The sequence below is a fragment of the Trachemys scripta genome, chromosome 10 (assembly GCF_013100865.1).
Source record: "Trachemys scripta elegans isolate TJP31775 chromosome 10, CAS_Tse_1.0, whole genome shotgun sequence".
In the NCBI taxonomy this organism is placed as follows: Eukaryota; Metazoa; Chordata; order Testudines; family Emydidae; genus Trachemys; species Trachemys scripta.
In genome coordinates, this window is record NC_048307.1 from 23587587 (window position 1) to 23602759 (window position 15173).

General features: G+C 44.9%; 1 protein-coding gene across 3 annotated transcripts in view; it reads left to right on the plus strand.

Moving 5' to 3' along the window:
* EMP2 (epithelial membrane protein 2) overlaps positions 1 to 15173 on the plus strand; it is a 41242-nt gene that overhangs the window by 19202 nt on the left and 6867 nt on the right. The window contains exons 1-3 of one of the 3 annotated variants that reach the window (XM_034784786.1): positions 1318 to 1408; positions 2113 to 2547; positions 12691 to 12801. In XM_034784786.1, the coding sequence (XP_034640677.1) occupies positions 12724 to 12801 (78 nt within the window). In that variant the 5' untranslated portion in view covers positions 1318 to 1408; positions 2113 to 2547; positions 12691 to 12723. Of the gene's footprint in view, positions 1 to 1317; positions 1409 to 2112; positions 2548 to 12690; positions 12802 to 15173 lie in introns of those variants that run through there. The other 2 variants (XM_034784787.1, XM_034784784.1) reach the window with 2 other exon arrangements.

Here is a 15173-nt window from a genome sequence, read left to right on the forward strand (position 1 = left end):
TGGGTACAATTGTGAACCTGAAGAGAACTCTTGGAAAAGTGTTGGTAGTGGTTGACAAGACAAAGTGGACAACTAGGATACAAAAAACTGGATAGGTTACTGTACTATCTGGACAAGTAAACAGTTAAGATACAGAAGTGTCTGAATATTGATGGATGGAAGTCTTCTCCTCTGAACTCTTCCTAATGATTAAGAACTACACAACTAAATCACTCGAGACAAAATCCAGTGATGAATGACCTGGCTTCCCCTGAGCTTTAAGTGGCTTCTAGAAGGAAACTGGCCATTGTTTATGTAAATGATACAAATTTAAGGTGGCATGTTACATGCCACAGGGTTTGAAGGATAGCGAAGCAGAAGTAGCTGCTTATAGAAGGGTGTAAGTTAAAGAGCATGTAACCTGTTTTAATCAACCTTTTTGGTCACCTTTGAATTTCAAACCAGCATGTTTTGCTAAGAGTTAGTCTGTCTCAGACACACAGTAGGTAAATGGACATGTATCTGTGAAAGGGATAGAGAAGGATGAGTTATGAGAGAAGCAATATAGGCTGAGGCCTGGTCTACACTACAAAGTTAGGTCACATAAGCTGCCCTCCATAGACATTGTTCACGTGTCTGTGCTTAAATTTGTCTCCCACTGACAAACGCCCTGTTACAGAGATGCAGTAACACCTCCTCCCGAAGCGGCACTGAGCTGTGGTCGATGTACTGAAGTTGACGCAGCGGGAGTGTAGACGCTGCATTACCTACATCGATCTTAACAGTCCACTAGCAGCTGTCCCGTAATGCCTGACACTGACAGCTCTCATCACACTGTGAACTCCACTGCCCAGGGTCACAGAGACCAGAAGTCCCCCCTCTCTCCACCCCATTTTAAGCCCTGCAACTTTTAAAATGCCTTTTCCTGATTGCTCAGCTTGGCGAGCACACGTAGCAGCTCTCCATTGTTGTGTGCAGCTGACCATGCCAGCTATATGCTCCAGACACACTCTGGCTTGGAGTAGAGAAGAGATATTGGATCCTGTGAGGAGAAGAGGCTGTGTGGGCACAGCTACAGACCAGTTGTAGAAATGTGGACATCTACCAGCAAATTGCACAGGGGATGCAGGAGAAGGGATGTGACAGGAATCAGCAGCAATGGCACATGACAGCGAAGGAATGACAATGGGCATATCAGAAGACTGGGGAAGTCAATCCAGTGCTTTACAAAGCTGCATGTCATACTTGGCAGAGACTCCTCTACCTCCCCACAGACCACTGTGGATACCTCTGAGGATCCAGTCACAGACCTAGGGCATGAACAGTGAGGTGGTGGGGGACATGCAACCATGGGCTCCAGCTACGCCATGCATCAGGACCTGTTTGAGACACCACCACAGTCCAGTCACTCCCGGGGAACGATTCTCAGGTAAGTGGGTAAATGTATTTCCCATTACAGTTATGGTGCTCCTAATGTAGCAGGACACAGTTATTGATCTTCCATTAAATTTACTCATACTAGAAAAGGTAGCAGTACAAGGAGAAGTAGCATTATCTGCTTTTCATTCCCCGTAGAGTTAGGGAGGGGTGGGGAATGCAGACCATTTTGTTTATGTACACAGGCATGTCCCTGGCATTCTCCTGAGAGATCTTGACACTTTGATGGGGGTACTCTGCAATCCTCTCTGGTAGGTTTCTAGGGGTAGCAGCCTTATTTCTTCCTCCATGGACACTTTCCCACACCAGTCACAGTACACAGGCTAGCAGCATATGGGCCCAGGTGGCTTTAAGATGCCAGCAGCAGCTGTGCTCTCAACTGTGTCACCTTCAGGAGAGATATCAGCTAAAATCACCACTGCTGGTGGAAAATGGTGCCAGTATTCAGTGCCATTGCCCTATACTCCGTTTCATGCAACTGAGCAATTCCTTCCTCATTTCCCTCACCCTTGGCAGGCCATATTCACCCTGCCTGGTGTTGTGAGTGGTGCCGTACTCAAGCACTTCAAGGCAGAAGTGTCAAGAAGCATGTCTTGTTTAAAGCTTTAGGGGAGCATGGAAGGAGTCCTAAATCTTAACTTTCGCTTTCTGTTGTGACTATACTGACAACGGTACCTCTGTGTGTTTTATCTGTAGCTGCTGCCACTGCAGCCTTGAGGGGTTCCAGATGAGGAAAATGAACATGTCATCCAGAGTCCTCTTCTAATAGATCCTATTAGCCAGTGCCACATCAGACTGTGCACAAAGGGCCTGGAGGTTGAATACTGCAGACAGCTTGGAGAAGGAAAGAGTGGATGCCCAGCAGGAAAGGAGACAGAGATGGACCAGGACATGATAGAGCTTCTCTGGCAGCTAACATGGATGCTGCAGACTCTTGTGGACCTATAGGTTCAACAATCACAGGCTTGTCTCTCTTTGCAGTCCATGGAGAACTTCATTACACCACCTTCCTGCTTCCTCAATATCCCATGTGGCTTCACGGACTGCACCCCTCCCACACCAAAGGACATTAAGGACAGCCACAGCTTCACATAGGCTGAGCTGTGAAAGCCATGGTTGCTGTATGTCTAGGTAAAATGGACATGCATGTTCTTTCCCCTTGTTAAGTTCTGTTTCATTAATTTATTAAATTGTTACTGTACTTGCCTTTAAATTGCACAGATTTTTCTTTGCGCATTGGTTATGTTACTCAAAATTCTATTATTTGGAAAATAATTCATCCTATTAGTTCACAATATATTCTACAGAATGCCTAGTCGTACCAAACACACCCACTTATTTGTCATCGCAGTGTGACAACTCATAGGATCAGTGACAAACAGTGGAATAATCCTAAATATATAGCAAGTGCCACAAGATTAATAGGTCCATTGACAAAGTTGTACACCAATAGATGTACATCACACGAATCCTAACTTTGCCCAAAATAGCTGGGCCAGGAAGAGTACAGTACACCACAAGGCATTACTGTAGCTCCCTGAACAAGGGAACCATCACTTTTAAAAGTGGGAAGGTTATGCCCTCCCAGTTTTACTGGCCATGAGGGTGAGCAATGGGAGGGAGAGAGGAGCAAGCAGAGGGTGGGACTTGGGGGGAAGGGGCGGCATGAGGGGGCAGAGCCTCATGGGAAGGGGCCTGCTCCCCACCCCCACATTTAGGGAGCTTCCGCCACTCCCGTTTCATGCTATGTCCCACAGCAATGTGCCCTCCAGGAAATCATCATATTCCCACTGATTCAGTTCTTCTTCCAGCTCTGCAAATTCCAGAGGATTTTGCATTCTGTGCTTGCAACGCTTATGACAATAGTGCGGAGCTGTGCGGACTCCATGCTTCTGTCAAGATGGCAGACAGTGAGGAGGACCATGTGGGTTCATGGGATTTTTTTTAAAAAAAAGGTGTGAAAATTATGGGATGGAGACAGTTGCATGCTGGGAAATTGACCCCTTCCTCCCAATCACCCCTGCACAACTTGTTTCTGTCCTACCACGCATTGCCAAAAGACAGTGTTTGGATGATGGTGGATTGTGCACTAGAATACCTATCCATGGTGTACTGTACACAAACACACGCCATAGGCGGCGAGTTATATGGGCCTGTGGTGTCAGTGCTCCACCAATATTCAGAAACGTGGGCCCAGCTCCACAAACGTTTGGGCTCATGTTTTCAGAGCTGTCCTGTCCATAGGATGGACCAGGGCAACCACCCCAGCCCCGTGCTTTGGGGGGCCCCACGCTTCAGGGGGATGAGGGAAGCCTGGGGAGTTAGCAGGGGACCTGGCGCCAGCCGGCAACCCAGCCCCAGCTCACTCCTGCTCTGCCCCACCCCTTCCCCCAAACCCCCAGCCCCGGGAGCCATCAGGGCTGGCTGGGGCCGGGTCGCTCGCTGCTGCCAGCGCCAGGCCCCTCGCTAATCCCCCAGGCTGCCCTGGACCCTGCATCTCCCTGAAGTGTAGGCCCCCCCAAAGCACGGGGCCCAGGGTGGTTGCCCCAGTCCATCCTACGGATGAGACGGCTCTGCTTGGACCCATTCAAAAATTATACAAACCTCGCGCTCACAAGCACACCTGGCGAATATGTGCAGCACCAGTGCAAGAAGCCAAGTGTGCACATGCACAATGATATGCCAAGTGCAGCAGCTTTACACTCATATTACTTGTGACCACAAAAATTTGAAGAGTAGCATGAATTTCTGACTCAGGCCACTGCAACACAAAGCTAGGAGTGGTAAAAGCTTGTAATATTAAGCACAACTTAGCAACTCCAAGTGAAATGACCATTCTGACCTAAGCACTTTTATCCGGTAAGTTATGCCCAGAGGGGTTTGGAGAGCCAAGGCATGGCTTGCTACAACAAAGTTCCTTACAGAAAAATGGTCCATCCAGTGTTCTGCACCAGCCATTTTCATACAAATCCATCTTTCCCAACCCATTGCCAGATTTGCCTTCTAACTCTCCACAGTACAATGCTGTTATAGATAGCTAGGGGGAATCACTTTCCTACCTCTGGCCAGCCCCTCTAATCCACACTTGGGGAATACATATGCCTCTTTCTCCAGAGGAGGGATTTTAACCCCCTCCCTGCCAACTTGTGGACTGGGTTTTTTTTCCCCCCTTCACATAATGGAATAAGTAGAGGGCCACGTGAATGAAGGGAGAAGAGATTAGTCAAATGATACCCCCAAAAAAAAAACCACACACAATTTTTACACCTACTGGCTCCTTCCCTATCACCACAAAATGCTATATAGAAAAGATCACCACCATCATCCACGGGGTGACTTAATTTTAACAAAGGCACCACTGCTGTTGCAGCATATTGTAATGTGGTGTGCCTACAGATGCACAGCTGAAATCTATTCATTATTACTTCTATCACAGGGCACACCACTCATGGTGCCTCCTGCTGGTCACTCTGGGGATTAGCTCATTCAGTCAACACCCTGTTCTGTGGTTCGCATGCCACCACTCCAACTCTCTCAGCCTGCAGCCCCTCTTTCTGTCTCAGGAACCGCAGCATCCTCTCTGTGACTCAGCCCTATGGCTAGGTCACTCAAAGTTCCCCCTTTCGGGGTATAGTTCCTCAACAGTCCTAGTCAGTCTTCCCATTCATTACTTTGGTGCCACTCCCACAGTGGCCAGTAGGGGAATCTAGGCCCCCCCTCTTCTCCGGTTCCAGCCCAGGGACCCTCAGCTCAGCAGTCCAGCCTTTTTCTCTCTAGCCTCACTGCTCTTTCCCTGGTACCCAAAACCTCCTTCCTCTCCCCAGGAAGTGACTGCAGCCAACACACCCTGCAGTCTCTAAACTAGGGGTCAGAACGTTCGGCACGCGGCTCGCCAGGGTAAGCACCCTGGCGGGCCAAGCCAGTTTTATTTACCTGCTGACGTGGCAGGTTCGGGCAATCGCGGCCCCCACTGGCCGCGGTTCGCCGTCCTGGGCCAATGGGGGCGGCGAGAAGTGGCGCGGGCGAGCGATGTGCCGCGTCAGCAGGTAAATAAAACTGGCCCGGCCCGCCAGGGTGCTTACCCTGGCGAGCCGCGTGCCAAACATTGCTGAACCCTGCTCTAAACACTCCTCCCCCTACTCCTAGGAGTGTCTATGCTTTCACAGCAACCCTCACTGCTTCTAAATCCCTGTCTTTATATTTCCTGCCCAGCTCATTCCTCCACAGCTAGGCTCCCTTATCCACTCAGGGGATTAGGTGCCCACCTGATTCCCCTCAGCTGTGGCTTGTCAGGTTGGTCAGTCTCCTTCTTGGCCCTCATTAACCATAGCAGTGAGCGTGTGAGGGAACACCTCATCACATACCCTCCCCCTCAAGACTGCCACCCAGGGGCAAGGGTGCTAGAACAATTTTTTATATTGGGGTGCAGATGATAGAAACCATGCATTTGGTATTTGTTATTGCTACTTCAAGCCAGGGGGTGTGGCAGCACCCCTACTTCCAGCACCCCTGTCCACACAGGGAAGGGGGCAGGTACCTCCTCCCCTGGAGCTGTTGCAGTTGGGCCTGCAAGTCATCCCTCTCATGCTCCAGCTCTCCCACAATGAGGAGCAACTTGCCATTCTCCTCAATGGAGTCTCTGAACTTCTGCCTCTGGAATTCTTGTGCTACCTGCAAGGCCAGCCTGGTGGCTTTCAGCTTCTCCTGTAGCCCTAGCCTTTGCTCTACTGACTCTACTGACACCCCTTCTCCCTGGGTCTGAGTTCCGAGCTCACCTCCTTTAGCCTCTGTACTGGTCCCCTCATCCATTTAGCGTGGCCTCTAAGAGATTCTTCTTTCTCTCCAATCTCTCTTTTCTCTTCTCCCTTTCAGCCTTCTCCACTACTTTAGTGTACCCCGCTCTTGAGTACCTGGCTCTTCTTGGTCCTTTTTTGATCCCTTGCCCCTCACTTTTTTCTCATCCCCCATCCTTCCCTGGGCTACAGTTCTGCTTGTGAGGGCACTACCCCTTCACATGTCCTGGCTCCCCACAGGTGAAACAAGCACCCCACCTTCCTGTTCTTTTCACAGGTCGGGCATCTTGGGGTTTTCCTGCTCTCTTTCCCTTGGGGCTAGATTTCTTCTCTTCCCAACAGGGGCATCTTCTCTTAAAGCATCCTTTCCGCTCGCAGATTAACACTACTCTGCTCAGACTTCTGGCTTCCTGACTCTGGAACCTCACTTCTTGCCCAAGCCTCTCTGGTCCCAGCTCACTGGCTGGAGGGTCTTGAGCAAATAACGTTGCTCTTCAGCTAACTCCCTTGGGTATTCCTCCAGGTATCTCTATGCCTCCTACTGTTGCTAGTGGTTCTCCAGGATCTGCCTCTTTAGGCCCTGGATTCCCTTTGGTTGCTCATCAACCCCCTTCAGTGGGGGCAACCACTCTGAAGGCCAGCTGGGGTGGGTATACCTACTTTCTGCCAGAAAGACCTCCACACACTGTGGCACCATTGTCTCTTTACCCCTTGCCTTTCCCACTCCCCTTGTATCAGGGTGGCTATCTTAAACAGTTTCTCAGTCTCTCCCCCTTATATCAGGGGCAATTGCCTGCACAATCTTTCAAACTCTCCTTGGGTCAGGAGTGAGTATCATACCCACATTCTCTGCCATATCGTAATGGGGTGCATCACTCACCGCTTGTGGTGCCTCTTGCTGGGGATTAGCTCATTCAGTCAATACCCTCTTCCAGTTTGCATGCCATCGCTCCAACTCTCTGGCTGGCCTGCAGCCCTCTCTCTGTCACTCAGCTCTCCCGCTAGGTTACTCAAAGTTCCCCCTTCCCGGATATAGTTCCTCAGTAGTCCTAGGCAGCTGTGGCCTGTCAGGTTAATTAGCCTCCTTATTGGCCCTCATCAACCCTAGCAGCAGAGCGTATGTCTGGGGTGGGAACAGGAGACCCCATCACAACTTCCCATTTTAAAAAGCCTACACAAACTCTGAAGAGGAGGAATGATGGAAAAACACTGCTTCAGAATCAAACTCCCTCTTCCTCAACTGGAACAGAATTGGAGCTGCTCCTCTTAATGTCAGGAATGAGAAAGTCTGGCCTCTAAGAGTATGACTATGTGCTTTTAAACATTCACAGCTACCTTGTATTAGCTGATTCAGGCATGTGGGGCTATACAACTGCAGTATACAACTCCTCTGGGCTTGAGCCAGAGCCCAGGCTCTGGAACCTTCAAGAGACATCTACATTGCAGTTTTATAGCCCTGCAGTTGAGTTAACTAATATGGGCCAGCTGTGGGTGTGTCTACACTGCAGTATAAGCCCAAGGTTCAAACTCAGGTTTAAGCCTAACCCCCCATTCCTTCTACACATAAAGCATGTTAATCCAGGGTCCCAGGATCCCTCAGGGGTGGAGGGTCCAAGCCTGAGTGAAGCTAGGAACCAGAGTTCAAGCTCTATTGCTTTACAATGTAGACACAGCCCTGTGGGACTTGTGCTCTGGGTATCTACCAAAAGTATTCCACAATTCCATGAGCCAATTTTCTTTGTCCTCTAGACAATCAAGTTTGATGGACAGTCAAGTTTTCCTACACTGCCCTACGTATAAAAGGCTAGAACAGCCACATTTTGGGAGGATGCTAGGAAGTCTGGGCTATGGGTGGTTGGACTTGGGCCCATATAAAGCAATATGGACCCTAGAGCCACAGGTTAGGACCCTGAGTTCAACTATTCCTAACCTGGGGTTACAAATTAGTATAGCTCTCAAGCCCTAGGTTAACAAATCCAGGGTCTGCTAACTTGAATGCTGCTAACTCTGGGCTTACATTGCAGTGTAGACATACCCTGAGGATGTTTTTGAGATGAGTGTTGTGCCTCTTGCCTTTGAGTGAAGAGAAATGGAAAGAACGGTTCCTTTTGCTCTGTGCTGATAGGAGAAGTGCACAAAGCTAAGGGGATCTTTTCCTCAAAGGTGGGGAGAGCTCTTCTGCATTTCTTTGAGGTGCATCACCAGGAATAGTATCTGAAGACAGGCCACCTTAGGGCTGTGTATGAACCATGTTGGACTTCACTGGGCAGAGGGAAGGGCTGAGCAGAGAAAGCTAGCTTAAAAGGCACAAACCCTCCAGAAGGCCCCTAGTGAATCCCATCTTCTATTCCCTGTCCATAGGTCCTATCCTTTTCTGACCCTCACTGTTTTCCTCTATTCCCCACTGCCTCTTGGTGAAGGTCCAATCCTTTCTTTTTCCCTAGCTCAGCCAGGGAAGGGGAGCTGAAGCTGCCTACTGCTATGAGAGGGAGGCTACCTGCAGAGGAGGTGAGAGGGAAGAATACTTCACTCACGATCCCAGTGCCCTAGAATGAGACATTGTCCAGGCTAAACTAGCTGTTTGCAGTGTTGAAGAAGAGCTCAGTGTAGCTCAAAAGCTTGTCTGTCGCAGCAACAGAAGTTGAGAGAGCAGTGACCTGCTGCTTGGGGGTGTTCCCTGTGCTGCAGGCTGGCCTCAGAAGGGAAAGTAGCTACCTGCTTCTGCCAGTGGCCATGTTCTATTGCACTTAGGTAGAACATACATCCTGACTGCTTCTGTTACTTTGAGGGCTGGGATACTTCTGCTCTTCTCAGCCTTGAGGCAAAGGGGAGCGAGCTGTTGCTAGTAATGTCTGGGCCATACAGACCTCTTCATTCTCTTCCTGGGTTTCTGCCCTGCTAAAACATGATGGGATGGCAGGTTTATTCCCACTGCTGCTTCTGTATTGGGCTAGCACTTGAGGCATCTCCCTCTCTTCCCCAATAACCTAACGGGCCAGTCTCCTTGGTTTTCAGCAATGCATTCTGGGGGATTCTCAAAGGAGGAAGTTGAGGAAAGGTTGTTTTTTTCAAACCTTAAAAAGACAGGCAGCCTTATATTGAAACACAGACATCCTACTTTAGTCAATCATGCCTTAGTATGCTTCATTATGAAGGGCATGTTAGTCCAGAAATTATTTGAATTCCACCCAAAATTGCTGACCCTGGCACATCCTTAACCAATCACTCCTGCAATTAAGAATCATAAAACTGAAGATCTAGAAAGCTAATTGCACTAAAGACTTCAAGCATTCTGCAAGAGGGAAAATAAATTCCCCTCATTGTAGGTCTTTGTTATGCATTGCATCCCATCCCAAGTTTGGGCCTTATTAGTTTGGAGGTATGATCTCAGTTAATGAAGCTGTAGACTTCCTGGTGCCTCTTTACCAGCTCAAACCTGGAGAAAGTGCTTTAGTATAGTTCTGATTTCAGACTTTCTTGGCTGGCTTCCAAACAGCAAATTGGAAGATTTGAGTCTATGTTAATTACTTGAATTTAGGTAGAAGTTCTGATGTCATAAAAATGTAATTTATAAAATAGGTTAAGCTTGTCACTGCTGAAGAAGTTGCATTTTTCATTGACTTCTGTGTTTAATTGGATAGTTGACAACAGGTATTGGCTTTTTCATGTTATCTTCTAGCTGCCACGAGGAGAGGTCTCCCTTCTTGGCCATTGCTAAATTCTTAGTGCACCCAGGTGCTGAATTTGACAGCTGTACTCTCCTATCAATTAAATGTACCTCACCAGCAGGGTTTTTAAATGTCTGATTCTTTGAGCAGGGGGTCTTGCAAACATCTCTGTGGCCAGGCTGAATAATTTGATAGGTAACTAAAATCATTAGTAGTTTCATTATTTGCATCATAAGGGAGCTATTGACCAGTGGATAGAGCACAAAAGAGCTTAGATTCTACTGGGTTGCTAATCTACATGTGGTGATTTTTCTTCAAGCTCTGGCTCCTGGATTCAAGTTATTAGGAGATTCCAAGCCAAATTTCATTGGCATAAAATCATTTTTTGTTAAAGATTTTTTTTTTTTTTGAGGACCTGATTGAAGTATTTTGAAAGCTTAAGGTTGGCAATATTGACTTAATACACAATGTCTAGTTCCTCATGACCCATTCTGTGAAATAAGGAGGATGTTTATCTATAACTTTCTAAAGTACTTAAATCTATAGTTGAAAATCAGTAAATCAAAACTGTTAACTTGGTAAAGATTTTTTTTCTTCTAGGCTAGTAAAACTTGATTTTACCAGGCTGATTTTGATTTGATCAAATCTGGTTAGTTTGTACAGCAGGATAGGAGAGATGAATTAACCTCAAAATTGCATCATACTGCTTTTTCTACTGTAATACAATTTGCTTCTCTCCTGGTGTGGCAACTGACCTGTTGATACCTGATTAAGTTCTTGTTTGGGCACAATTTGTCCAGCAGATGAAATCTTAAACTAGGGAGAGAGTGTGCTCTCCATTCAGTATGGAGATTAGTGGTATGGATAGTTTGAAACTACCTTTATAAAAAAACCACAAGATTTATACTCTTCATTAAAGGAAGAATCTGGATGACATTAATAGGAACAAACATGACTAATGGCTTCAGTTATATAATAGCCATAGATTTGTTGGTGAAAATTAGCATACTCAAGGCTAGAGGTGGAAAAGGCAAAGTTTAACCGTGAGTAATTAGACAGGCATACGCTGTAAAGTAGTTTCCTTTAACTTAAAATCCAGATTTAACTTTGCAATATTCCAGTAGGATTATGCCAATTACATATGAAAAAGACCTATCAGATCAGTGTTTTTTGAGAAAAGCTTTGTTAAATGGGTTCACACATCTTATGATACTCCATAGTAGACTCCGCCCATTAGTCTGGAACTTCTAGTTTTCATACAGTATGTCTATATGCTGTTAGCTTTTTGTTAAACTTTTGCAGAGTAGTTGTATTTTGGAAGAGGGGAATGCCAGCAGATCCATTGCTCTTTTAAAAATGCTGTCAAAGTAGTCTTTTATTTAGATAAACTCACTGTCTGCATTGCTATGTGTACATGTAGTTCATGAGTCTAGCAGATAAGGCTGGGGTTGAGACACGCAGCAACTTGGTTGTGGTAAGTTTGTAAAAATAGACTAACCATTAAATTAAGTCTGTTATGTGAATCTGGTCATTTGAAAAAACCCTCCATAGTAAAGAAAATGGAGAAATATCCATTAACATAAACATCTTAATTTCAATCATGCATATCAGTACTCTCATAATGGTATATACAATGGCCTTATACTGAAATATAAAGAGCTTGAAACAGAAAAATACACAACTGGACATAAGTAAAATACACTCTCATTGGCAAGCATTCTTAAATAGTAAGAGGAAAAAGGTAAAGGATAGCAGGCAATAACACAAGTTTAAGTATGTTAAAGACAATACTTTCCCCCCTGTGTTTGGTGACTACCCATACCTCTTTCTTAGTGGTCCCTTTCTGATTGCTCTTGACATCAAGGGGGGGCTGACTGGGCAGTAAGAGAAAGGTGGATTGGAAAAAGAATTGTGACTGAGGGTAAACCGGCTACAATGAGTATGACCAAAGCTACACTTTCCTGACTGAGTGTTACTTTATCCTCCAATAGATAAGAGGCCTAGAACAGTTTTTCCTCAAACAAAAACTAAGATCTTTTGTATGGTGTAATATAATATAGTATACCATAGTCCTTGATAAACCTAGCAAATAATTCCTGAACTGCTTAATCTTCTCCCAGTTTCATTGGCAACAGCATCCTTTTGAATCCAGTATTTCTTCCTCCTTGAAGATTTAGGGTGAAATCTTGACCCTATTGTAATCCTATTGCCAGGACTCCATTGTTTTCAGAGGGACCAGGATCTCACTCTTGATCTTTAAAACACTCTTTCTTAAAAGTAAAGACAAGCTATCCTAAACCCCATTTCATTGCTGGAGAGGCTCACAGTAAGAAATGTATGTGCAGCTAGGAAATTCTGTAGAACTGTTTGTCACCCAACAAGGGTAGGACAATGCATCTGTCTGTAATTGACATATTACAAAAAGCAACACTCCCATTCATATATATATATATATATATATATATTTTAAGTTGTAACTCATTGCAACAGGAAAGGACATAAGGAATTCTCTAACTAATCCTGTATATCCAGTGAAATTGTTGCATTATGCTATTCTATACCAAAATTGACCAAAGCTACCAGAGAGCCTTCTATCTTTATAAAAGGAAGTGCTCTGACTTCCTGGCTCAAAATATACAGAACAGTAACATTTTGGCAGATACAGTATTTCCTTACTCTGAAAATAATTAATACTCGCACCTTCCTATTCCACAAGCGATTGAGATCATATCCATGTTTTAAGATGTCAGATGTCCGCTATTCAGTTTATCACTACATAATCTAATTTATATATATACCTTGTTTTTAAACAGCTTTATCTCCCGTTAAACCTTCACGGAGCAACCATGTTGATTCTTCTGGCTTTCATTATTGTGTTTCACATAACTTCAGCAGCGCTGTTGTTCATCTCAACCATTGACAATGTAAGTTTCATTCCACCTAGAAATTCTAATTCAGAGCCATACGTTTCTCCATGTTCTACTGACTCGAGCTTCAGATTATGCATTTTCTATCTTTGTAGTCACAGAAAAAGCAGCTTCCCCAGCTTGTAATCTGGGCACAATCATAATTGAAATATAAATGCACCTTTATATAAAATGTGAAGAAAAACATTTCCTGGTCCTAGAGTCTAGCTGAATATTAAAAGTACAGTCAGATCAAAAATTAAACTAGCAGTTGTTCCTCAGCCAACCCAAAATGTAACCAACTAGCATATTTAACCTAAACAATGCCCCTCTCTGCTGAAGTAATGCCCTTTTTTATCAGATCCCTCACTTCCCAACTGACTCTCTTCTCTCTTGGTTTTGGGTTTATTTCATACACTTGTTTTTTTGAGTTCTCCGAAGCATTTGACAGTGTTAGGATTTAGTACACTTGATCTAATTAATGGGGAAATTCTCGGCTTCTTGTACTTGCTCGTAAGACCTGAAACCTCCTGCTGCGACTGTGTCTGGAAGAGGCTATCCAAATCCATGCCATGCTGCTACGTTTCACAGAGCAGCATTCTGGAGCAGGGCAGGGGGATGTGACCTATGGGCCTGCAATTACATGTATCTACTGGCCAAGAACCTACAAACACTGTAGCTTGGAGGCTGAAGTTGTGGCTCTGGGTATTGCTGAGTTTGGGGAGAAGTGAAGATTTTACTGCACTCCTGCCAACGTCACATACACAGAACCAGTTAATTTATGATTTTTGTAGTGGGAGACTTTCAGCCCAATAAGCCTTATTAATACATTTGTGCAAGGCACCTAAAACAGTACTATGGAAGACACACTAGAAGTTGAAATACGTTACAGCTTCTGTGCTTGCTTGGAGTCAATTGAGCCACAGAGTTTAGAAATACTTTGGTGTTGGTTGGAAAGGTTAATTTTCCCATTACTGGCCTTTTGCTCTTATATAAAGGAGTTTTGCTCTAGCAATATCTGTACATGTCTGGCTCTTCATCTGGATCTTTTCCTTTGCTGAACACCCTTTGTCCCACTGTTGCTACTGCAGTTACTTATCAGGGTACACTCTTGCTAAGGCAAATGTACACACAGGCTTTTAGGATACTGAAAACACCGCTTGTATCACCATCTGTTTTTAACTAGCTCAGCAAAACCTCCCCCTTTCCACACCCCCCCCCCCCCCCCCCATTAGCAGAAACTTCATTTGCAAAACTTTGACTTTTTCTTTGATGGGGTTGCATGAGATAGCAGGGGACTGGACTCTGACACAGGAGGTCCCTTCCAGTCCTACATCCCTATCTTAAGAACTCAAGTTCTATCAGTTGTCTCCTTTATAAACACTTTAGGGAAATACTGACTGAAAGACAGATTAGGCAATATGTTAACTTCAGTGCAAATATTATACACTAGTGTCCAAGCAAATGAAACCCAAGTAACCCTAGCTATACAGAAGCATGCATTCTTGATCATCTAGTTGCATTGTTTAAAAAAAAAAAATGAAAACTATAGGTTTGTAACCACCTTCTCAATATTTTTTTCTCATTGCCTGAATTGGTTTTGCACAGTGCTGAATATGATGATAAATTAAACTGTATTAGAAATGGGTGTTCAAAATGCTACATTGGACCGAACACTTGTTTGTGCCATACTTAAACTGCCAGTTTAGTTAATCTTGAACAAAGGCCAAGAGTACAGATTAGTCAAAAACCTGATAGACAGTTTCACATGTGAAACTGTCTTTGTCTTCCTTGAATTAATATCCAGTATTTCAGGATACTATCCAGTCTGAATTCTCCTTGTAAAGTAACTAATTCCAGAACTGCTTTCCAAACAATTTGTTAGCCACTTAACGCTATAATCTCACAACTATTTCAGTAGCAGACACTACTGTAGGTAATATTTAAATGGCATATTTTTCCAAGCCCAGCAGAATAAAGGTCTGGGTAGTTATTTTAACTGGTCTGGATTTCCTCAGGAAATATGCTTGGCTGTATTTGTAGTGTTGCTATGTAAGATGCATTCAGTCATTACAGTGCTATTTTGTGCTAACAGATGGTACACCAACAATAGTAATATCACAAGTGGATCTTAATGAGTCACTAATCGTTTCCAGTCTGATGTCCAGTTGGACATTGTACCAAGAGTACAGACAAGTCAATACCAACTTTGCATGATGTTTGACATTAAATCAGTCAGGAAATTCATGCACAAGGTTCCAACTTCCCAAGGCTGTAGTTTTACTCCCTTGCTCGCATGTATTACAAGAGCATCTTATATCTCACATAACATAGGGCCCCACCTGAATGTACAAGGGAAGGCTTCACTTCTGTTCATTAAAAGAACAGAC